This window comes from Mobula birostris, chromosome 7 (assembly GCF_030028105.1).
Source record: "Mobula birostris isolate sMobBir1 chromosome 7, sMobBir1.hap1, whole genome shotgun sequence".
Taxonomy (NCBI): domain Eukaryota; kingdom Metazoa; phylum Chordata; class Chondrichthyes; order Myliobatiformes; family Myliobatidae; genus Mobula; species Mobula birostris.
In genome coordinates this window covers 31798458-31822266 of record NC_092376.1, presented here as the reverse complement: position 1 = coordinate 31822266, position 23809 = coordinate 31798458, and the positions used below count along the sequence as shown (strand labels likewise).

At 39.1% G+C, this 23809-nt stretch overlaps 1 protein-coding gene across 2 annotated transcripts in view; it reads right to left on the bottom strand.

The window, feature by feature from the left end:
* Positions 1-497: 497 nt before the first annotated feature.
* mrps31 (mitochondrial ribosomal protein S31) overlaps positions 498-23809 on the bottom strand; it is a 35232-nt gene continuing 11920 nt past the window's right edge. The window contains exons 4-7 of one of the 2 annotated variants that reach the window (XM_072262856.1): positions 18951-19097; positions 17039-17112; positions 1974-2117; positions 498-1846 (exon numbers count right to left, since the gene is read on the bottom strand). In XM_072262856.1, coding sequence (XP_072118957.1) covers positions 1614-1846; positions 1974-2117; positions 17039-17112; positions 18951-19097 — 598 coding nt within the window. In that variant the 3' untranslated portion in view covers positions 498-1613. Of the gene's footprint in view, positions 1847-1973; positions 2118-16413; positions 16633-17038; positions 17113-18950; positions 19098-23809 lie in introns of those variants that run through there. The other variant, XM_072262857.1, reaches the window with a different exon arrangement.

The window sequence follows — 23809 nt, the reverse complement described above, 5'->3', positions numbered from 1 at the left end:
GAATGAGATTGAGAGGGACAATAAATCAGCCACGATGGAATGGCGGAGCAGAGTCAATGGGCCAAGTGGCCTAATTCTGCTCCTATGTCTTATGGTCTAAATGCATATTTACTGTAGTAAAACCTACTTAAATTTTAAAAGCTATCTCTGCAGCCTAGCCTCCCAAAATATTTCATTAGTTTACAGCTCCACCATGTGGAGAATAATACTGAGAACTGAACAGAGAAAAGCATCATGTCACACACCAATGAGTCCAACAATTAGTTATGAAGTCAGTGCCTGCCTCTAATCCAGCGCAATGTTAGGTTTGTCTCTGTGTATCAAAACAAACCCAAATCACTATGCAAAAGCAGAGTAGGAAAAGTCATCACTATAAGGGTGACTGGTGGAGCTGCCTTCCTGGCAGCCACAGCTAATTTAGAACAATGACAGAAGGTTCAGAGTTCACCTGCCAGACAGGCAACGCACCGTCTAGAGGAAAGTATTACTAAGTCATCTTGACGTTTTATTTATCCACTCATTTTATTTCATTTAGTTCAAAACATTTGTTTCCAATTTACTTGACTGCAATGAAGCAAATATACAAGTAGATTTTCCTATTACAGCTGTGTTTGACACCCAAATTTAGCTCTCATAGTCATTATCCTAACAGTGGATCTAATTTGTCTTTTCTGACCACTAATGCTGCCTCACCCTCTGAGCATTTCCAGAATTTTGTTTTTATTTAATAAATTGCAGAATGGTTTTATTAGAGGCCCATCAATCCATTGTATTTGTGCTGTCTAACTAATCCCATTTCACGATTTATTTTCATAACTCTGGATAAAGGTCCCCTTCAAATACATACAGAATAGCCCTTTGAAGGTTACTATGAAATTTGATTCCACCATGATGGTCAGTAGTACATTCCAGATATTAAAAATAATTGCATATGAAAACACTTCTCTCTTCTCACTCAAGTTGTATTGCCAATTATTTTATATCTACAGTTTCAAGTTATAGCCATACCTTATTCCTCTGGCATTGAAAACCCCATGATTTTGAATACCGCCACGCTCCACCTAGGTTTTGAGTCTTTCATTATTTTTTCAATCTACAAACATTGTAAAGTCCACATGGCAATACGGAACTATATATCTTGGAATGGCAGGGTGACATTTTCCTACATGATGGGTTCTAATTACATTCAATTCAAGGCAAATAACTGCATCCTGATGAAAATTTACAAACCAAATGATTCTCTCACAACATATTAACATAAGTATATTTGAGTAATCAAAAACTGATATTTTTATTTTTAAAAAATGTACTCTTTTATAATGTCTCAGTAATAAAGAGAAAATGCTAAGAATATATTTCAGTGTGCTGAATTGCCATTAAGTGAAGAAGAAAAAGGACATTCATTGCAACACAGAGACATCAAAAAATTACTAGTTCATAATACTTCACCAAACTAAGGCTGATGAGCAAAAGCATGCAGAAAGAGATTGTGTTTAGAATTATTTTTAAATTAAGTAGTGGTAACACTTCTAAGGTGTTTTATTAGCTAGAAAACAGTCTGTCCATTGTACCAATCCAGGATTTCATATACTACTCAGTTTTAAAAAATCATTTCAGTTAATATACATCTCACTTTCATTCAGAATATCCTGCTTTCCTTGGAAATATTGGCGAAACCAGTTGATGTGTTCAATCTTTTGTTGTACCGTTAAATACGGATTCTTACTTAACCCGTTGACAACTAGTTCCATGAAATGGCGTATTGGTCCCTCCTCCGAGAACCCATGTAAATGTTTCTCCAGATATATGTGTTCATGAAATTCCACAGATTCCTCTTCTTCAAGTCCTGAAATACAATCATGAATTTGAAAACCAGTTTATCAAATTGAATTAAAAATATGAATCACTTAAAAATATTCAACTTATCATTTTGTCAAATATAACTTTTATTATGTTTTATTATAAAAACATACCAGCCTCATTGTTGATAGGAAATTGCCAGAGTTTTCCTTCCTTTGTCCACTGGATCATCTCCTCAAACCCATTTCGAGGCAATTGTTCAGAAAGGGTTGCTATTTCATTGGCCAGCTCAATGTCCCATAGTGATAGTCGTGCCACTAGAAAAATGCAATTGTATCAAATTACTACTCTCAAGATACTTCTATGAAGATACTACTCTCTAATTTGAGACAACTATCAAAAATATTACTTTATTTTTAAACTGTGCAAATGTTTTGTAGATTCAATATTATTTCAATATATTGCCTTTGACATATAACCCAGGGTAATTGGTGAAAACAGCAATACATAGTTAAGCTTATAAACTACAACCTTCTGTTTTATGACTGTTTAGATTCTCCTATTAATGGAATATAGGAAAGCACAGGCCCTTCAGCCCATAATATTGTGTGGACCTTGATCTCAACATGCTCCAGCATATTAGCCTATTCAGTGCTGTCTTCCCATTCCTGTTCTAGTCAAATACTTGACTTATTGCATGTAATTGGATACATTGAATCTTTCATAATTAATTATCAGTAAGTTTTTGAATCCCTAAATCATCTTGTAACTTGTCCAGAATTGACTACGCTGCCTTGGCCAAGTTCACTCTTCTATCCTATACACATTTGGATTCATCCAATATTTAAATTTACCCTGGCTTGCTAATCAAACAATGACTTGATTAAAAGATCCTCATCTTCATTTCAAAACTTTTTCATGGATTTCCTCCTCCCTTTTTGTCTAACATCCTCTACTCTGACTTCCTGCTCCATAGGATTATTAAATTGGAATATTGAAACTATGTTAGGAAACTTGAAAACTATTGATTTGGGATTTAGTCTAATAAATAAGCAGCAAGGTACTGAACTCCAATGTAAGGAGGATGAATGAGATACTGAAATAAGGCCATTCAAGTCTGGAGGAGGTTAAAGTATCAAGATTTCAGTAGTAGGTAAGTTGATGCTGTGAATCAGACAAGCAATATTGCAAATGTGGAAGTGGACACTGTGATGGGGGAGATATGCAACTAGATATGTTGAATATGCACAAGCACTAAAAAAAATCAGCTTTAATCCAGATAGTGACAGGAATTAGGAATGGAACAGTTGACAAAAAAATAATTACTTTGGTATGGGTGAATACTTTGAATTTCCTCCTCTCAATTATAAAAAGGAAGAATTATTTTATTGCTATACTTAAAGCTCACAATCAATTAAAATAAAACCTGACCATCATATAAATCCTAATTATCATCACACATAAAATATGGCTGTTCTGCCTCGTAACAACAGTTCTTCGATTCTAGCTAACAAAATTAAATAAGACACGGAGGAAGTGAATCAGAAAAATATGGGTTCATTTCATCCATGTTTCATTACTAATAAACACTGTTGCAAATGATGTTTAAAGCCATTCACAATTGTTATTGAGTCAAGGAGTATGGAAACAGGCCCCTCAGCCCGAGTAGTCCATGCTAAGATTCCTAGCTAAGCTAGTCTCATTTAGAAACATAGAAAACCTACAGCATAATACAGGCCCTTTGGCCCATAAAGCTGTGCCGAATATGTCCTTACCTTACAAATTACCTAAGGTTACCCAGAGCCCTCTATTTTTCTAAGCTCCATGTACCTATCCAAGAGTCTCTTAAAAGACCCTATCATATCCGCCTCCACCACCATCGTCAGCAGCCCATTCCACGCACTCACCACTCTCTGTGTAAAAAACTTATCCCTGACATCTCCTCTGTACCTACTTCCAAGCACCTTAAAACTGTGCCCTCTCATGCTAGCTATTTCAGCCCTGAGAAAAAGCCTCTGACTATCCACACAATCAATGCCTCTCATCATCCTACACACCTCTATCAGGTCAGCTCTCATCCTTCGTCGCTCCAAGGAGAAAAGTCCGGGTTCACTCAACCTATTCTCATAAGGCATGCTCCCCAATCCAGGCAACATCTTTGTAAATCTCCTCTGCACCCTTTCTATAGTTTCCACATCCTTCCTGTAGTGAGGCAACCAGAACTGAGCACTGTACTCCAAGTGGGGTTTGACCAGGGTCCTATATAGCTGCTAAATTACCTCTCAGCTCCTAAATTCAATCCCACGATTGATAAAGGCCAATGCAATATATGCCTTCCTAACCACACAGTCAACCTGCATAGCAGCTTTCAGTGTCCTATGGATTTGGACCCCAAGATCCCTCTGATCCTCCCTGCTGCCAAGAGCCTTAGCATTAATACTATATTCTGCCATCATATTTGACCTACCAAAATGAACCACCTCACACTTATCTGGGTTGAACTCCATCTGCCACTTCTCAGCCCAGTTTTGCATCCTATCAGTGTCCTGCTGTAACCTCTGACAGTCCACACTATCCACAACACCTTCAACCTTTGTGTCATCAGCAAACTTACTAACCCATCCCTCCACTTCCTCATCCAGGTCATTTATTAAAATCACGAAGAGTAGGGGTCCCAAAACAGATCCCTGAGGAACACCACTGGTTAATATTTTATCTCATTTTTTAAAGAAGAAATATAAGGATTCAATTAATACAATACATATTGAAAAAAAATTAATTCAAATACATTAATAAGTCCGAGAGAAAAAAAGGAACACCTATCCCAACACCATCTCCCCGCATTTAGAAAAAAAGGAGGGAAAAAAAACATAAAAAACAGAGGAAAGAAAGGAGATAAGAAAAAAAGAAAAGAGAAAAAAAAGAAAGAGTAGGCATTCAGCTCTCAGAGTCAGTTTAAAATACAAATTAAAGAAACTAGCTTATAATAAGGGATATATTAATTTTTAAAATTAAAATAAATAAATTAAGCAACCTGGGCATTTAAGTAATCCAGGAAGGAGAAGATGGCGGCGCGACGCAGCTCGCAGTGGCCACTCCGGTGGTGATATCTCTTAACTGTCAAGTAGGGTGAAAGCATGGAGTAACATCTGGTGAAGCTTCTGAAATGCCTGCTTCGCTGCTGCTGCTACTGTGTGATCCAGAATCTCCGGAGGGGAAGGCCCCGAGTCCTTGGCTTTGCTTGTTGCTTGGCGGCCGGGACGGGGTCGTAGCGCTCAGCAGAGGATGGTGCTCGGTGTCGGAGAGCTGGTTGGAGGCTTGAAGTTTTCGGACGGACTCAGAGTCCGCTGTGGTCGGGTGCTTCCAACGGTGCTGCATTGGCAAGTTTGTGGCGCTTGGGGGTTCATGGCAGGGAGAGTTTCTCCCTTCTACTGTCTGCGTGAGACGATGGGGCTATCAGGACTTGAGATTTTTTTTTACCATGCCCGTGGTCTGCTCTTTATCAAATTACGGTATTGCTTTGCACTGTTGTAACTATATGTTATAATTACACCCTATCCTTGTTATATGCGTCTTCAGACAATGTGGATTCACAGTTATGCAAGGAACCTATTTTTACCAACGTCTCGTTATACGCACACAAAATTCAGAATTATGCGAGGAGCACTGCCTTCCCGCCAATACAAGTCACGTGCGCACACTTCACAGTCTCACTGTTCGGACGAGAAGCACCGCTTTCCCGCCAATACAAGTCAGATGCGCGTGCCTCACAATCTCTCTCCCGCCACTCTCGCATTGGTTTTGGCAAGGTGTGGATGCGCGATCTTAAACTTCTGTTGATTTTACCTACGGTACAGTGATTTTGCGCTTGAAATATTTAACTATGCCTCCTAAGCATCCAATGTCATGTCCTGGGCCGTCAGCCCAGCAGGAATAGGGGAAGTCGGAACACTTGGCACAAATGGCGATGGACATGGACCCACGTTTAGAACGGAGTCAGCATTTCAGTCGTTCCCTGCTGTCAACCCTCCTTCCCTACAAGCAAATTTAAAACAAATGCTGCCAGGCAAACAACGCTCACCACTTCACTCAAATCGGTAACACCTGCCGGCAGTTCTAAGAGCTCTGTGAGTCTTCCTTCACCACTTGCTGTGCTTGGTATGATCCTGACGACCACAACCATCCACCTTATCCATGCAAAGCTGCCCAACACCACAACAACCACTTGTCTCCCAGAGCGAACAAACCTGCCACTGTTGGTGAGTACTATACACCCTCGGATGTGATTTATTACATTGAATATTACCATAAATTGATGAAATATAATACAAATGTTGTCTGGTAGTACTGTTTTTGTGTCGTATTGGTATGAAAATGAGAATAAATTACAGACAAAACATACTTAGGAAGCCCTCTGGAACGCATCCCTATTTTCTCCATTTAAATAATTATTCACATTATGCGTCAACTTCGAGGAACGTATCCCCTGCATATAACGAGGACAGGGTGTATGTGGTTTTGTCAGTTTTAGTCTTGGTTTGTCCTGTGTTTCTGTGATGTCATTCTGGAGGAATATTGCATCATTTTTTAATGTGTGCATTTCTAAGTGACAATAAACGAGGACTGAGTGTCCTCATAATCTAATAATCTCAATGAACATAGTGTATCCATTCCTAAGGATATAAGTAATCTTCTCAAGGGGTATACAACTTTGCATTTCTTTATTCCAACGATCAATATGTACAAGGGAATCGGATTTCCATGTTACCGCTATGCATTTCCTGGCCACCAACAACGCAATTTTAATAAATTTGGATTTATTCCTGAGGAAGTTAACTTTCAAAACTGCTAAGTTCCCCAGAAGAAACAATTCTGGGTCTAGAGGGAAATCCATCCCCGGAATCTTTCCCAGTACCTCCCCCAGATCTATCCAAAAAGATCTCAGTTTCGTGCATAGCCCAGGTGGAATGCAAAAAGGTACCAATATCTATGCCACACCTGAAACACTTGTCAGAAATTTCTAGTTTATTTTATGTATTTTTTCAGGTGTGACATACAACTGATATAAAAAATTAAAATGTATCATTCTGTATCTAGAGTTGATAAGAGTGGTAACGCTATCCAAACATAGATGTGACCAACATTGATGATCAATTACAATGCCCAAATCCAACTCCCATCTCTCCCTCGATCTGTATATACCAAGCTTTGGGCATTGGTCCTGGAATAAAGAACACATATTTGAAATAAATTTAGTTGTATTCCCCTTTCGAATTAGAATCGCCATGTCTGAGCACCTTGGTAGGGCCAGTGATGGACCCAAACAGTCCCTCAAAAAAGATCGTAATTGGAGGTAGCAGAAGAATGAGTTATTAGATAAATTATATTTATTTTTAAGTCCCTCAAAAGACATAAATTGCTCCTGCTGATTATAACAATCAATGCGCCTAATACCGTGTTGGTACCAGGTGACTAGAAATTTATTACCCAGAGTCATGGGTATTAATCTGTTCTGAGATAGAGGCGTCTTTGAGGATATTCCTTTTTTTAGACCCATAATTCGTTTAATTTTTTCCCAGATATAAATTACATGTCTCAATACAGGATTGTTTGTTTTCTTTTTAATTAATTTGGAGTCCCATTTATATATAAATTCTTCTGCCATCTCTTCTCCTACCATATGTAAGCCAATTGTAACCCAAGAAGGAATAGTTGTCACATCAAAAAAGGAAGCAATAAAACATGCTTGTGCAGCTAAACAATATTTTTTAAAATCTGGTCATTTTAACCCTCCCAATTTATGGTCCCAGGTCAATTTTTCCATGGAGATTCTAGATATTTTACCCAACCATAAAAATAGACGATTATGTCCATTGAGAAGCTTTTGAAAATTATTGGATAATGGGATAGGTAAAGACTGAAAAAAATACTGAAGTCTTGGCATTATCTTCATTTTTACACAGTTTACCCTGCCCATCAGTGTGATGGGAAGCTTTATCCACCTACGTAGGTCCTCCTCGACATTCCGCAGCAAGGGGAGATAATTAAGTTTATAAAAGTCATCCAAATTACAGTTAATCTTAATCCCCAGATATTTCATGTTGAATTTACCCATCTAAACTGAGTGCCATATTGATATTGGGCATAGTCTCCTCTACCTAAAGGTAAAATTTCACTTTTATTCCAATTTATTTTATATCCCGAGACTATACTATAATTTCCAACAAGGCCCCAAGTCTTACCAAAGAGCCGGCCAGGTCAGCCAAATATACTAAAATGTCATCAGCAAATAAATTCATTTTATATTCTTCCTGGGCCACTTTAAACCCCTTTATGTCTGGATCCCGTCTAACAGCCTCAGCCAATGGCTCTATTGCCAGAACAAATAGAGCTGGAGATAGTGGGCAACATTGTCTACTAGATCTATGTAGAAAACTAGTGAAATCTGCCCATTCATAATTATTTTGGCCTTAAACTGATGGTAAAGTGCTCTTATCCAATGTATGACTATTTGGCCTCGACCAAATTTTTCCATTGTTTTAAATAAAAAATCCCATTCAAGTTTATCAAAGGCCTTTTCAGCATCTAAACCACCACTGCTACAGTCATGTCCACCTTAGTCCTAGCTAAATGTAATAAAGTCAATAGTTTGCCAATATTATCAGATAATTGTCTATTTTTAATAAATCCTGTTTGATCGGATTTAATCAATTTTCCCAGATATTGAGCTAATCTATCAGCCAATGCCTCTGCTATAATTTTATAGTCCGCATTTAAAAGTGAGATAGGCCTATAAGATGCTGGTTTTAGCAGATCCTTATCCTTCTTAAGAATTAACGTAATAATTGCTGTTGAAAAGGATTCCGGTAGAGTATGGGTCTCCTCAGCCTGAGTCACAACCCTCATAAAGAGAGGCATTAATTGATCCTTAAATTCTCTATAAAATTCAGGGGGAAAACCATCATCTCCTGGCAATTTATTAGCCTGTAATAAGCCTAGGACTCTTTCAATTTCATCCCTAGAAAAAACGGCATTCAATTCTTCCTGATCTTGTTGACTCAATTTGGAAAGTTGTAAATTAGACGAGAAATCATCAATGTTCAGTGAGTCACCCACTGATTCTGATTTATATAGTTCCAAATAGAACTGCTTAAAAGTATCATAAGCCAAAGAAATAAATATGAAATCTTACCTTCACCTGTTTGAATCACATTTATGGTTCTGGAGGTTTCTTCCACCCTCAATTGCCAAGATAGTACTTTATGGGTTCTCTCGCCTAATTCATAATATTGTTGTTTTGATTTTAGTATAATTTTCTTCTACTCTATAAGTTTGTTTTGTGTTATACTTTAATTTTTATTTATTAATTTTTTTATAATTTTCCTGTGTTGTTAAATTCTGACAATCTTTTTCTAATTCTGTTATTTCTTTCTCCAATTCATTTAATTCTGTTACATATTTATTTTTATACCCTGAACATATCCAATTATCTGTTCTCTTAAGTATGCCTTTAATGTGTCCCATAATAAGAAACTATTGGCAGTAAGGGGTGAGTTCGTCTCACAAAACAATTTTATTTGAGCTCTAATAAAACTGCAAAACTCTGGTCTTTTCAACAGCAAAGGATTAAAATGCCATCTAAATAATGTTTTTTGTTTATCAGGCATTTCAGTTGATAAAATTAAAGGTGAATAGTCCGATGGTAGTCCAGCGGCATATTCTGTTTGAATGATCCTACTTTCTTATTTAGCTGATATTAGAAATAAGTCAATTCTAGAGTAGGAATCATATTGTTTTGAATAGAAAGAGGAGTCTCTTTCCCTTGGATGCTGCCATCTCCAAGCATCTATTATATTCAAGTCCTTCATGAAGGCCAGTGTGGTTTTTGCTGCCCTGACCTTCACGACATTTTTAACTGATCTATCTAAAATTGGATCCAGACAAAAACTGAATTCTCCTCCAATTAAGATATTTTCATATCCTTGAACAACTTTCAAAAAAATATTTTGGATAAGTTTCTCGTCGTCATAATTGGGGGCATATAAATTCAAAACTATCCAGGATTCTGAATATATTTGACCATAACAAATCTCCTGGCCGGATCTATGACAGTACCCTCCACGTTCACTGGCAAATTCTTCCCTATCAACACTGTCACTCCCCTGGCTTTAGAATTAAAGGAGGACACTATTACTTGACCAACCCATCCTCTCTTTAATTTGTTATGTTCTGTCACTGTAAGATGAGTTTCTTGAAGAAAGGTAGTATCAATATGGTTTTTTTAAGACGTGCCAGGACCTTCTTCCTTTTTATCGGTCCATTTATCCCATTAACATTAAGACTTAAAAATTTAATTGCTCTATTCATAGTTATCAGAGTTTATTGGTTGATAAATCCTGCCCACAAAAAAAAGTATAAATTAATCCCACTTCTCTGAGATATTTGGTGCCATTCTCAATAGAGTATAGAAAATAGAAAGGAAACCAAAGAGGAAAGAAAATAAAAGAAAAAAAATAAAAAAAGAAAAAGAAAGGGAGAAAAACCCTCCCAACTGGCGCTCCAAGTCCACAGCGCCTTAACCCCTCTTACTGTGGGGTCCGATAAACATCGCACTAAAGATGGACATTCCTTAACATATAACATAATTCATCTTTTTTTTTAAAAAAAGGACCAAAAAAATGCACTCCCCCAATAACTCCTTAATTAAACATCTGTAAAAATATTCCACACCCATTATTACTAAATATCTAACATAATCTATAATATTGAAAGTAAACATCATTAATTTAGCAATATATCCGAATAAAGAATAGAATTCAAAGAAACTTACTAAATATAACTCTAAATATTGTAACTTAATACATATCCAGCATACCAAAAATTAAACATATCAAAAGATGACATCTATATAATCAAAACTATTCATACTAGTTATAACAAAATTAGAAGAACTACATAGTTCCTAAGTAGTATAATTCTAAAGGACCATCCATAATCAATATTTTAAATCATAATAGTCTTCATCCATAATCATATAGATTTGTTCAAGATTATAATGTTGTTAAAATTAATCTATATTAATAAAGAAAATCAAATAATTTTCTTCATATATTTTGTCCAAGATACATCTTTCTAGGCCTCTTGTTCCAAAAGGATATTCTGAATCACGATGTCTCAGATATTTTTTGAATAAAGTTTATCACCTCCTGGGGGTTAGTAAAAAATTTCCTCCCTCCATCCGACAGAGTAATTCTCAGCTTTGCTGGATATAATAAAGAATATTGAAAACCTTTATTCTTTAATAACCTCCTTGTTAAGTCAAAGTCTTTCCTTTTTCTAAACAAGGCCACACTAATATCTGGAAAGAAAAATATCTTTCCCCCTTCAAACTCTAGTAGGCCATTTCTCTCTCTGGCCTCTATTGCTGCAGCTCGTAATACTTTTTGTTTATCTTGATCCTTCAAAAAGCATATAAGTATAGAGCGCAGCCTTTGCTCTGGAGGTGGTCGGGGGATTAAAGTCCTGTGGGCTCTTACTGTAATTAATTCTTGGTCAAATTTCTTCTTCCCCAGAACTTTGGGGATCCATTCTTGAAAGAAAGTTACTGTGTCTCTTCCTTCCAACCCCTCTTTTAAACCCACTATTTTGATATTATTTCTTCTGCTATAGTTTTCAAGGGAGTCCAGTTTATTCATTATTTTTACTTTCTCAGTCCTCCAGGAATCTTTTTCTTTCTCCAGGCTTTGTAATCTATTCACAACATCCTTCGTATTATTTTCTAAATCCTGGGTTCGCAAATTTAAAGATTCCGAAGTCTGCTTCATTTCCTTAGATTCTTGCATGATAGGTCTAAATGACTATCGAATTTGTCCATCCTACCGGTTAAAGTTCGGATTGCACTGGGCAATTTAGGAATCGCGGCCGCAAGGCCACCACCCGAACTGCCACCATGCCGCGCCGCCACTGTCCTTGGACTCCCCGCAGGCTCAGAGGAACCATCCGACGAGCAGGCCTCATCACCATTGCCCCCGCGTCCCTCAACTCGACACTCCCAGGAGTGCAAATCCAGCAGCGATAGCGCCAGTAGGATTTCCACGATTTTTCCTTTTAACCATTGCTTTTATTAAGATTATACGAGAGCCTTATAAACAGGTTGTAAAAAAGTTTTTGTAGGAGCTACTCAGGGAAGCGCCCGATCAATGGCACAACATCACATGACCCGAGGAACACCACTGGTGACCAACCTCCATGCAGAATATGCCAAGTCTACAAGCACTCTTTGCCTTCTGGATCCACAAAGCAATGTCCCCTTGGATCCCATGCCTCCTTACTTTCTCAATAAGCCCTGTTATTATTACACCTTTCCAAAATCTGTCTCTCTATCTGCTCCTCGATGTCCCTGTCACTATTGGGTGGTCTATAAAAAAACATCCAGTAGAGTTACTGACCCCTTCCTGTTCCTAACTTCGACTCACAGAGACTCCGTAGACAATCCCTCCATGACTTCCTCCTTTTCTGCAGCCGTGACACTATCTCTGATCAACAGTGCCACACCCCCACCTCTTTTGCCTCCTTCCCTGTCCTTTCTGAAACATCTAAACCCATTTAAATAAAACATTTGCTCATGTTTTAACCATAGCCCTCTAAACCTTTACTATTCATGTAGCTGTCTGAGTGTCTTTTAAAAGTTGTTAATATACCTACCTTAATGCCTCCCTATAGCAGCTCAATCCATATACTAACTACTCTCCAGGTAAAAAAACTATTGCTCCACAGGTTCCTATGAAATCCCATTCCTGTTAGGACATGTTGATCCATGGCCTCCTCTTCTGCCACACTGAGGGCATTCTTAGGGTGCAGGAGCATCACTTTTTGTTCCATCCATGTAGCCTCCAAACTGATAGTATGAACATCGATTTCTCCTCTCAGTAATTTTTCTTTTATCTTTCCCCTCCCCCTTCTTCCATTTCCCGCTCTGGCCTCTTACCTCTTCTCCCCACTGGATCACCTCCCCTTGGTGCCTCTACTTCTTCCCTTTCTCTCATGGTCCACTCTCCTCTCCTATTCGATTCCTTCTTCTCCAACCCTTTACCTTTCCCATCCAACAACATAGCTTCACCCATCACCAGCTAACTTATCCTACTTCCCCTCACCCCAGCTTTTCAATCTAATGACTTCTCCCTTCCTTTCCAGTCCTGAATAATGACCTCAACCTAAAACGACAACTGTTTATTCATTTCCACAGATGCTGCCTGACATGCTGAGTTCCTCCAGCATTTTGTGTGTGCTGCTCCTATTAAATCTCACCTTAAACCTATGCCCTCTAGTTCTTAATTCCTCAACTCTGAGAAAAAGACTACACAATCATCCTATCTATGCCCCTCATGATTTTGTATACTGATATAAGATCACACTTCATTCTCCTGCACTCCAATGAATAAACTCGCAACCTGCCCAAACTCTCTCCATAACTCATTACCTTGAGTCCCAGCAACATCCTCATATATCTCCTCTACATCTTTCCAGCTTCACAGCATTTTTCCTGTTGCAAGGTAATGAAACTGAACACAACATTCCAAATGTGGTCTTGCCAATGTCTTGACACAATTGTACTTAACATCCCAGCTCCTATATGGAACACTCTACTACTGTTGCGTATTTGGTCTAGTCATAAATCTACTCATCTTTCAGTCATACAGACCAACATGGTTAATATTCTCTCAGATTTAATTTTCCTCTCTCTCTCCACCCCATCAAAGATCATCAGTACTTGAAAATACACAAAAACAAGACAATCCTGAGCATGAACAAAATTCTAGTATCAATTGAATCTGGAACTCTCTTTTACAGGCAGCTAGTAAGCATGTTAAGGAAGTTCAATTCAGAAAGATCTTGGTGATGTATAAACAACAGATTTGTGTGTAACCCTCAGGCTCGGCCAGCACGTGTTCGTCTAGGGGAAAACAACTCCTGGCTCCGCCAAACTGAGAAATCTCGTTTGTGTGGATGCTGCGTGAATTGTTGCCCGGTTACAAATCCGCACCGCAAAATATCAAACAGTACACAATATGCGATTAAGTAACTGAACTTTACAAATCTTAATCTGAATAAAGGGTTAGTAAAGAAAATAAAAAGAAAAAGGGCCCATTTTAAGGGAAAGAAGTCTATTGCGCATCGTTGGAGCTCATTGATACAGCTATTCATCAACCATCAGCCTCCCCCTCCCCCAAGCGTTGCCGGCCCTCGGACCCTCGCTCCTCAGTCCACTGGTGGTCCATGTGGTGGTCTTCCGACTCTCTCCATCGCTCCTCGACGAAGGACTGCGAAAAACCCGGCTTCCAGACACACAAGAAAGAATAACATTTCCTCATTGGCTAACCCCTGCATTGCAAAGCCTCGTTATCTCTAGCCATAACCCAAATATTGCTGCTACAGAGAAACCATTTCCTTAGCAGTGTAACATTACATAGAAGCCATTACATTCGCCTTAGCAGTAAAGCCTTAACGGCGTGTTACAGCTATGTCCTCGTGATGGTGAGATAATTCACCAACCCTTCCTGCAAAACACAAAGTCCAATCCAGGTGTACAAAGCAGTGACATAGTTCCCCAAAATGGTAGAGGTCACACTCTGCCACAATCTCCTCTACTAACCCGCAGGCCCCAGTGAGTTTCTTCCTCAATTAATAGGGAGTTAGCAAAAGGCAGCATATATCAGAGAACCCGAGGAACGAGCACAAAGCGTTCACAGTCTGGGGTCTTGGCCAAGAGGTAACCACCTCTATCTTCACTGTCAACTATCCCCCTTTTTCCTATAGTTTCTCCCCGGATTGTCTCACAGGGGCACTGGACATTACCATCACCGGGAACAGGTGCACCAGGGGCATCCCCCTCGAGGTCTTCCGGAGCGTCCACTAAGAGGACCTCGCCCTCAGGCACTGCGGGAAAGTTGGGGGTCCCCATTACTCTCGCTACTTCCCTGGGCCATACCACCATTGGCTTCGACTGGGTGAACCACACAGTCCCTCGTCTAAATTCAGTATCTGACCCAAAGCAGCCACGCACTTCCTCAAAAGCAGCTCAAAACAGTGGCTGCACAGACAATGTCCTCAGAAAGCTCTCCCCAGCTTTCTCCTTGCAGGCCCCCATAAGCCTCCTCAGAAACAATAGAACTCTGTCTTTGAAGTCTCTGCCCCCAGCTACAGGAAACTCAACCTGTGACTCAGCCCGATCAGCTACCTTCTCCTCCTCCCTGGCAGTATGGACAGGCCATGGCCCCGCCTCACCTGGGGCACCGATAGACACTGGCAGTCTCACCGCCGTTACATCAGCGCTAGTCTGAACTAAAACAAGGTGGAAATACAATGTTGGTAAATGCGAGATCACTCACTTTGGAAGGAGTAATAGAAGAGCAGATTATTATTTAAATGGTGAAAGACTGCAGCAGGCTGTTGTGCAAAGGGTCTAGGGAGCGCTTGTTCAAAAAATGTTGGCCTTCATTGCTAGAGGGATTGAATTCAAGAGCAGGGAGGTCATGCTGCAACTATACAGGGTACTGGTGAGGCCGCACCTGGAGTACTGTGTGCAGTTCTGGTCTCCAAACTTGAGGAAGGACATACTGGCTTTGCAGGCAGTGCAGATGAGGCTCACCAGGTTGATTCCAGGGATGAAGGGGTTAACCTATGAGGAGAGATTGAGTCGCCTGGGACTATACTCTCTGGAGTTCAAAAGAATGAGAGGGGATCTTATAGAAACATACAAAATTTCGAAAGGGATAGATAAGATAGAAGTAGGAAAGTTGGTTCCATTGGTAGGTGAGACTAGAACTAGGGGACATTGCCTCGAGATTCAGGGGAGAAGATTTAAGACGGAGATGAGAAGAAACTGTTTTTCCCAGAGAGTGGTGAATCTGTGCAATTCTCTGCCCAGGGAAGCAGTTGAGGCTTCTTCACTAAATATATTTAAGATACAGTTAGATAGGTTTTTATATAGTAAGGGAATTAAGGGTTATGGGGAAAAGGCAGGTAGATGGAGCTGAGTTTACGGACAGATCAACCATGATCTTATTGAATGGTGGGGCAGGCTCGATGGGCCGGATGGCCTACTCCTGCTCCTATTTCTTATGTCCTTCTGTAAGGTCAGAGCCTGCCATTTTATCAAAACTCCGCGCTACAATTTCAACTTTGTCAATAGCTGTAACCGTACTCAAAAATCGAATTAACAATTCATCCAGGGTACAAATACCCATCCTATTCAACACCCATGCATTCATTACCAGTAACCCCACTGAGGCACACCACCACTCCACCCCAGCAGCATCCATACCAGCATAGATTTAAACACACAATCCACCGGTTCATTGCTCAGGGCAATCACGCAGCATCCCACAGAATCAATCCCGGACAAGCCCCCACAATTGTAACTCTCAGGCTTGGCCAGCATGTGTTCGTCTAGGGGAACACAAATTCTGGCTCTGCCAAACTGAGAAATCTCATTTGTGTGGATGCTGCGTGACGTGTTGCCTGGTCACAAATCCGCACCACAAAATATCAAACAGTACACAATATGCGATTAAATGATTGAACTTTATAAATCTTAATCTGAATAAAGGGTTAGTAAAGAAAATAAAAAGGGCCCATTTTAAGGAAAAAAGTCTATTGCACATCGCTGGAGCTCATTGATATGGCTATTCATCAACCATAGGCCTCCCCCGAGCGTTGCCGACCTCCAAGCGTAGCCGGCCCTCGGACCCTCATTCCTCAGTCCACTCCGTCCGGTGGTCATCTGACTCTCTCCATTTGCGTCCTCTCTCTCCATCACTCCCCGACAAAAGACTGTGAAAAACCCGGCTTTCAGGCACAAAAGAAAGAACAACATTTCCTCATTGGCTAACCCCTGCATTCCAAAGCCCTGTTATCTCTAGCCATAACCCAAATATTGCTGCTACAGAGAAACCATTTCCTTAGCAGTGAAACATTACATAAAAGCCATTACAATACCCTTAGCAGTGAAACCTTACAGCGTATTACATGTGTAACAAATACATCAATCTAAGTGTCCCACTATTTCCATACTTATATTCAAGCTTCTGGTGAGGAAATGCAACAAATCCATTACTGATAATTAGACAAAAAGGAATAAGTGCCTGCTCACCATTTAAACTCAAAATGTTCATGCTCTAAAATGGTCAAGCACTGCTAATATAAATATGAATAATAATGCAAGAAAAATGCAACAAACCAGTTTCTGGAACGTTTTCTGATTCCGTGTGTGCAGGAAAGATGTTTAACCTCTTTCCAGTATAAATACCCTTCCTAAAAGGAAAAATTAGAAATAAGTGGCATTATGTCAATTCTTAACAAACATTTGAGTAAAATACTTGTTTAAAAACTGTTTTAGCTTGCTGACTTTAAACAAAAGTATATCACTTCTCAAGTTTCATTTCTCTGGAAATTTATCCTTTTCAGTTCCTCAGAAGACAAAACTTACAGGGAGAAGAAAACACTCATTTAGAATCTTTCGCATTCTTAAGATTTCATTTCTCAGGGTACCTCAACATAAAGTAGTTTTATTAGTGCAACAGAGACAAATACGGCAGCCCCCTTGTTTAATGGTGTATTTTGTTAATTCTTGGGAATAAATATTGACATCTGATTAAATTAAACACAGGAGATTCTGCAGATGCTGAAAACCCAGAGCAGCACACAAATGTTCCTTCTCCTCCCCCCATCATCTTATTCTGGCTTCTTCCACCTTCCTTTTTAGTCCAGATGAAGGGTCTCAGCGAGAAGCATCAACTCTTTATTCCTCTCCATAGATGCTGCCTGACCTGCTGAGTTTCTCCAGCATTTTGTGTGTGTTCCTCCATCATTTTGTGTGAGCTAATTTGGTTAACCTACCTGCTCTATTTTGAACAGAGCCAGTCATTAGATTTTATACTTGAGCTCTAATTTTTTTTTAAATAAAGTTATTTCTACAGTATAGTACTCAATCAACATGGCATTAACCTATCAGCTTAGATATGTGACCAATTTTCTGGAGTGAACCTTTTAAGGGACAACTAAAATGTACACAAAAGTGTTTTTACATATTGTTTAATGTTGGTTATTGTTCCTCAGGAAGGATGTACTGACATGGACTAGCACAAAGTGCTAATTCATTAAAGTATGAGGAGAATATAAAAACAGGCCTCTCAGCCAATACAGTACATGCCAATCATCAAGCCCCCACTTACTCTGAACCCATTTTCTCCTCCTGCATTTCTATCTATTCCTTTCAGATTCAACACACAAACTATTGACAAGAAACAGCAATCGATTAACCTACCAACCTGCAAGTCTTTGGAATGTTAGAGGAAACCCATGCAGTCACAGAGAAAATGTGCGAACTCCAACTCAGGGACACTACAGTTGTGATGCAGTGGTTCTACCACTCTACCTCACATAGAGAAAAATTCAGCTACCACTCTGTTCAGCCATGAAGGCAGATTGCAAAATCTTGATTTAAAGTTGATTGATTTGAAACTCTCAGCAGTAATGTTGGGTAGTGATAAAAAGTAGTAAATAATATTTTTTTTAATTATCAAAATTGGCTGCTAGTTCAACTGAAATGCTTAAGACCATATCATGGAGGGGAATCAAAGGATGCAGAAAAATGGTGGGTAAGGAGCAGGAGATACAGATCAGCTACAGTCTTATTGAATTGAATAACAGACACATGGGGCTTAATAACCTTTTCCTCTTTCAGCTATTGGGGCAAAGATCTGAAACTAACCATCTCCATTGGACTCCCTCTAACCAAATATGCAGTTGTATTTTGGTTTTTTATAAACATTAAGAGGAATGTCATTGTAAATTTGCATATTTAACTTCAAAATAACATAGTCATCATTCTCTCCTTCCCTAAAGGACTAACACATACTCTTTTAACTTCTTTGGAGATAAAGAGAAAATGAATAATCTAACTACAACTGTACAAACTGTATATTTGCAAGGTTTCATTTAAAGCCCATACAATACAAAAAAGACTAACACAGTAAAGGACCTGCAGGCAAGTGTACAGATTATTTAAACCACAACCTATATGCAATATGACCAAAAATATTTCCCTCAAGTATCTACAAAAAAATTATCAAAATGATGAATAAAAATACCTTTTCTTCAGTGCATTGAATTCACTGGTAACACCTCGGGGAGGAACATATCCTTGCCCATCTTCATCAAAGTGGATTTCATTGGCAGATCTGAACCCAGCCCGTGCACCAGGACGTTTTCCAACCTTCATGTTTGCAATAATATTACTGAAATCGACAGAGTTCCAACAATAGTTTGAATAGTCGTAACAAATCCAGATTTCTTTTCGCTTATTTCAACCCTAAAACTTGTACGTATAGGCTTTACAAATAAAATTATAATATTCTTTATAACAATTAACAACTACTGTCAACAAAGTGTTAAGCAGCTTTACCACCGATCCCAAAGAAAATAATTTGTTGTTTCCACAGAATTTACCTAATTCCAGGATTTGAATAACACAAGAACTAACATATTGAATAAGCTGCTAGAATACTGTGTCACAGTTAGAAAACAAAGAAAAACAAAAGTTCTGCTATACCAACTACACTCCAATTTCTCAATAAATCCATATGTAACTGTTACATGAAAACTATAAATGATAAGGTAACAAGTTAAAAAGGCAGGGCGATACATTTAAGTGGTACCATAAGATGTTTCGCTAAGCACCTTTCCTAAATAAAGATTCAAAAAAAGATTATCTTTAATATCATCAAAACATACAGTGAAATGCATCATTTGCGTCAAATCAAACCATTGAGAGCAGCATGCAAGTATCACCATGCTTCTGGTGCCAAATAGCACAGCCAGACTTACTAACCTCAACTGTACATCTTTGGCATGTTGGAGGAAACTGGGGGCGCCCAGAGGAAACCCACATGATCAAGGGGAGAGCATATAAACTCCTTACAGACACAGCGGGAATTGAACCCTGATTAGAGATCATAGGTGCTGTAAAGTGATTGTGCTAACTGCTACACTATGTGCAGCAATGTTTAGTTACTTAGTCACTGAAAAGCATGGGGATTCTGGAAGGCTTAGGTCATCGTGTCTATGAAGTTTCTCAGTCATCCAGGCCATTGTATATCAAGCAGCAGTAAATCAAAGCAACCGGAGGATCATCGAAGAGGATTCTTCAGTTCTATTTCCTGGTGGGTAGTTTTCTGGTTTGTAATCTCTGAGTTGTTTAAAGGTATAGCAATCACATGAGGGTCACTCAAGAGTTGTAGAGGTAATGAGAGGGTCATTAGTCTTATCTTTGCATGAATGGAGGTATGAACTGTTGTGGGGATGCCAGGGTAGAGAGAGAGAGATGGGGTAGTGGAATAGCTGATGTGGTGTCATACCCCACCCCTTTTTTTGGTGCATAATGATGTCATACGTGGAGAAGCAAGCGGCATTAAGAGGTGGAAAAATTGGCCATCTGGTTCAAAATGAGGAAGAAAACTGGTCTAAAGAGATATTGGTGGATTGTTTACATAAATAGAAAAGTGGTAAATGGAATTAAACCCAAAATAGTCTGAGATTATACATTTGAAAGGGGATAAAAAGTGCTTTAAAATAATCAAATACCAAGAAAAGGCATAAAGGAACCACTGATGCATGAAGGTGGCAGTCCAGGTTAACAACGCATACAGGAGTTTGGTAGATTTGAACAAAGCTCTGGTAAGATCACAGGTGTTACAACTGTTACGTCCATTATTTTAGTTGGCTCATTACAACAGAGGTCTAGTAATAGAGAACTTAATACAAAGTAGATCAAAGAATATGGAAGGTTCTGGAAAAGTTTAGTTATGAGAAAAGATAGCCTAGGCTGGTTTAGGACAGAGAAGTTTGAGGAGATTTAATTAACAATGTATAAAACTATAGGGATCAAGATATAACAAATTGAATGGACTTCTTTCACCTCGTAGAGGTGTCAATAACTCAAGGGTGATGAAGGCATAAACTTGAGGTTTTAAAAGGTAGGTTCAAAAAGGAGTGTAGAAAATTGCTCTTACTCAAATAGTGGTGGGGTTCCAGTACTCAATGCCTGCAAGGATGGTAAAGATAGAAACCTTCATCATATTTACAGGTCTTGGTTGAACAACTAATACTGCTTCAGACTGCATTCAGCCAAACAACTTCCTCAGCTGCAACCATGCAGACAGTCTCCTCTGTACAGTTACGTCTCTATGCTCTTAATATTTTTAAACTGTACATATTCAACAAACATATGTGACCTACCACAACTCCATCATAATTTTACCATTCTTTATTGTACATTAAACAATAAACAGTGAATGGAATCATTGTTGAAATTATTCTTTCAAATGGCTGTCTTGGTTTTGCTTCCAGGTAATAGATCTTCAGAAGGTACCAGATGCTCAGAATCAGATATATTATCACTGTCTTATATGACATGAAATTTGTTGTTTTGCAGCTGTACACCCATAAAATTACTATAAATTATAAAATAAAAAAAGTATATGAAAATAGGAATGAAGAGGCTGTGTTCACGGACCATTCAGAAATCTGATGGCAGGGGGAAGATGTTCCTAACCAACCGAGTGTGGATTTTCATGCTCTTGTACTTCCTCCCTGATGACAGTGACTTCCAACTTAGCTGAAAATCCAGAGGTTTGGATTAACACACACAAAATGCTGTAGGATCTCAGCAGTTCAGGCAGCATCTATAGAGGGAAATAAACAGCCAATGTTTTGGTCTGAGAAACATCATCCTAGAGGTCTGTATTCTTAATTTTAAAAAAACACAGCTATTCTGAAAAAATACTGAGCTTTCAAGGATGCCAAAACTTGGATTATACATTGAATTGAGGTTCCATTGGCCACCTCAGATCAGCATAAAGAACGGTTCTGATTTCCAGTATTTCTTCAGCAACACTACTAAAAGAGGCCTCCGCTGGTAGGGGCCAACCGTGGATTTTGCATCACAGCTGTCTATGTGATGTGCAGGCCAGGGCAGTACAATATGGAGAGCAAGCTGCTCCCCATGTAGCAGGCTCCCCATCTCCACACAGCTGTTGAATCCAAAGGAACAGCACAGGCTGATAGTTTGGCCAAGCAGCATCACAAGAGTTGCCAGTCAGCATTGAACTCAACATAGGACTGCCTTAGGGACTCCAGCTCCAGACCTTCCCTCGGAGTTTACTTCCCAAGCCTTCCCCGTGAGTGGGTACAGTAGCAAGGTAGAGAAGGTTTGAGATCAGAGTTTTCTTTCTGCTAGATGAGCAGTCAACTACGGCTGACGAGCTCCATCTGCACGAAGCGACTGGTTTAAAGGCACCAGTCACCCACTTTCGCCCTTCTCCTGTCAGTAGAAAGAGCTCCGCCGGCGTTTGCAGCTAAGCCACATGTGAAGGCCAGGAGCTGGACTTGGTTGTCAGAGGTTACTTGAGACATACACCATTGGGAGCACTTAATAGGCTGTAGGAGCTTATCCCCCATTACCACCCCTGGCTATAACAACCTTAAGGAAACAGCAACACCACTAAAACTGTCATTTATCTCACATACTAAGCTGGGTCAAGCTAGCTGCTGCCTTTCTTTAGAATATAATAGCAACTACTCCACAAAAGTGATTTTCAATCCACAGATATGTTAACATTTCTACTTGCAAATGAAGATCCAGTCACAAAAATAAAAACTTCCTAAAGATTTGAAATAAACATTCGATGCTTAATAACTCTAAGGCTAGCTAAAACCTAATAGGACTCCATCAATTTCTAAGCACAAGTCTAGACACTGTTTCTAATGTTCTATATTTACCAACGCCAATTTTATGTTCTATTTACTGATAGTATTTTTGTGTTCTTGTAGAGAAAGCACCGTGGGAAGTGTTTGGGCACTGGCTGTTACAACTTGAATTTCTGATTCAGAAACCTGTGGACTGCAGCCACAAGCATGGATTTTATCATAGTTCCACAATGTATACAGGGAAAATATTGAGTTGTCGGGGATGCCAACATTTCAATCGTACATTCAACTGAGGTTCCATTGGTCTTTTCAGAAAGACAAAGAATGGTTGTTCTGTTTTCCAGTATCCTTTCACTGACACCATTAAAACTGTCATTTATCTCACTTAATTAGTGGGGTCAAACTAGCTGCTGCTTCTCTTTAAATTAGAATAGAAACTATTTTGCAGAAGTAATTTACTGCCAGGAATGTCCTTGGGCATATTTTGAAGTTATGAAAGATGCTACACAAGTAAAACTTCTTTATAAATGAGCCATTAGCTCCAAACTGTCATGCTGTGCAAAAATTCTAGTCAGTCCCTTTCTTTCATCTTAACAATCTGGAAACATATTTGTTCAAATACCTACGTATTTTATTGAGGAACTACCTGTCTTTCAAAAAAAAATCAAAGAAAAATGCAGGAATTCTAAGGAAAGGAACTATGCCAAAGTGATCTGGAAGGGTTACAATTGTAAAAGCAAGTAAACCAGGAGACAATATACAAACTGAATGGTTTGAAGATCTGGATATTAGTCTTGGTTCTCTGAGTTCTGCTTGCAAGACAATCTGAAGCCCTCGATTACCATTGTTTTGTATTGGGGTTCTCTAAATGCAGTTCTTCACTTTCTTGAGGGTAACATATTCCCCTCACAAGCAAATCCATTGCTGCAAATTTCTGCTAAACCTAATGTAACCCATACGCTTCATTTTAAAATTTAGGAAATGAAGCTCAACTTTTTAATTATTTATTATATAATCGTGCAAGAAAGCGCGTCAATAAAAAATGTTCTTGCATTTTTCTTAAAGAAAGCCGACAAATTTAACTAATACATTTGTGAAGACAGCTTTAGGAAACATTGACTTTTAAAGAGGAAAAAGTGCTTCTGAAGGGATCCTTTAGGTTTGCACGTTAATGTGCTCTGTTATGTGGTTTAAGACACGCAATCTGGTCTGAACAGGATTAGCTATCTAGTTGTTGTTTTTG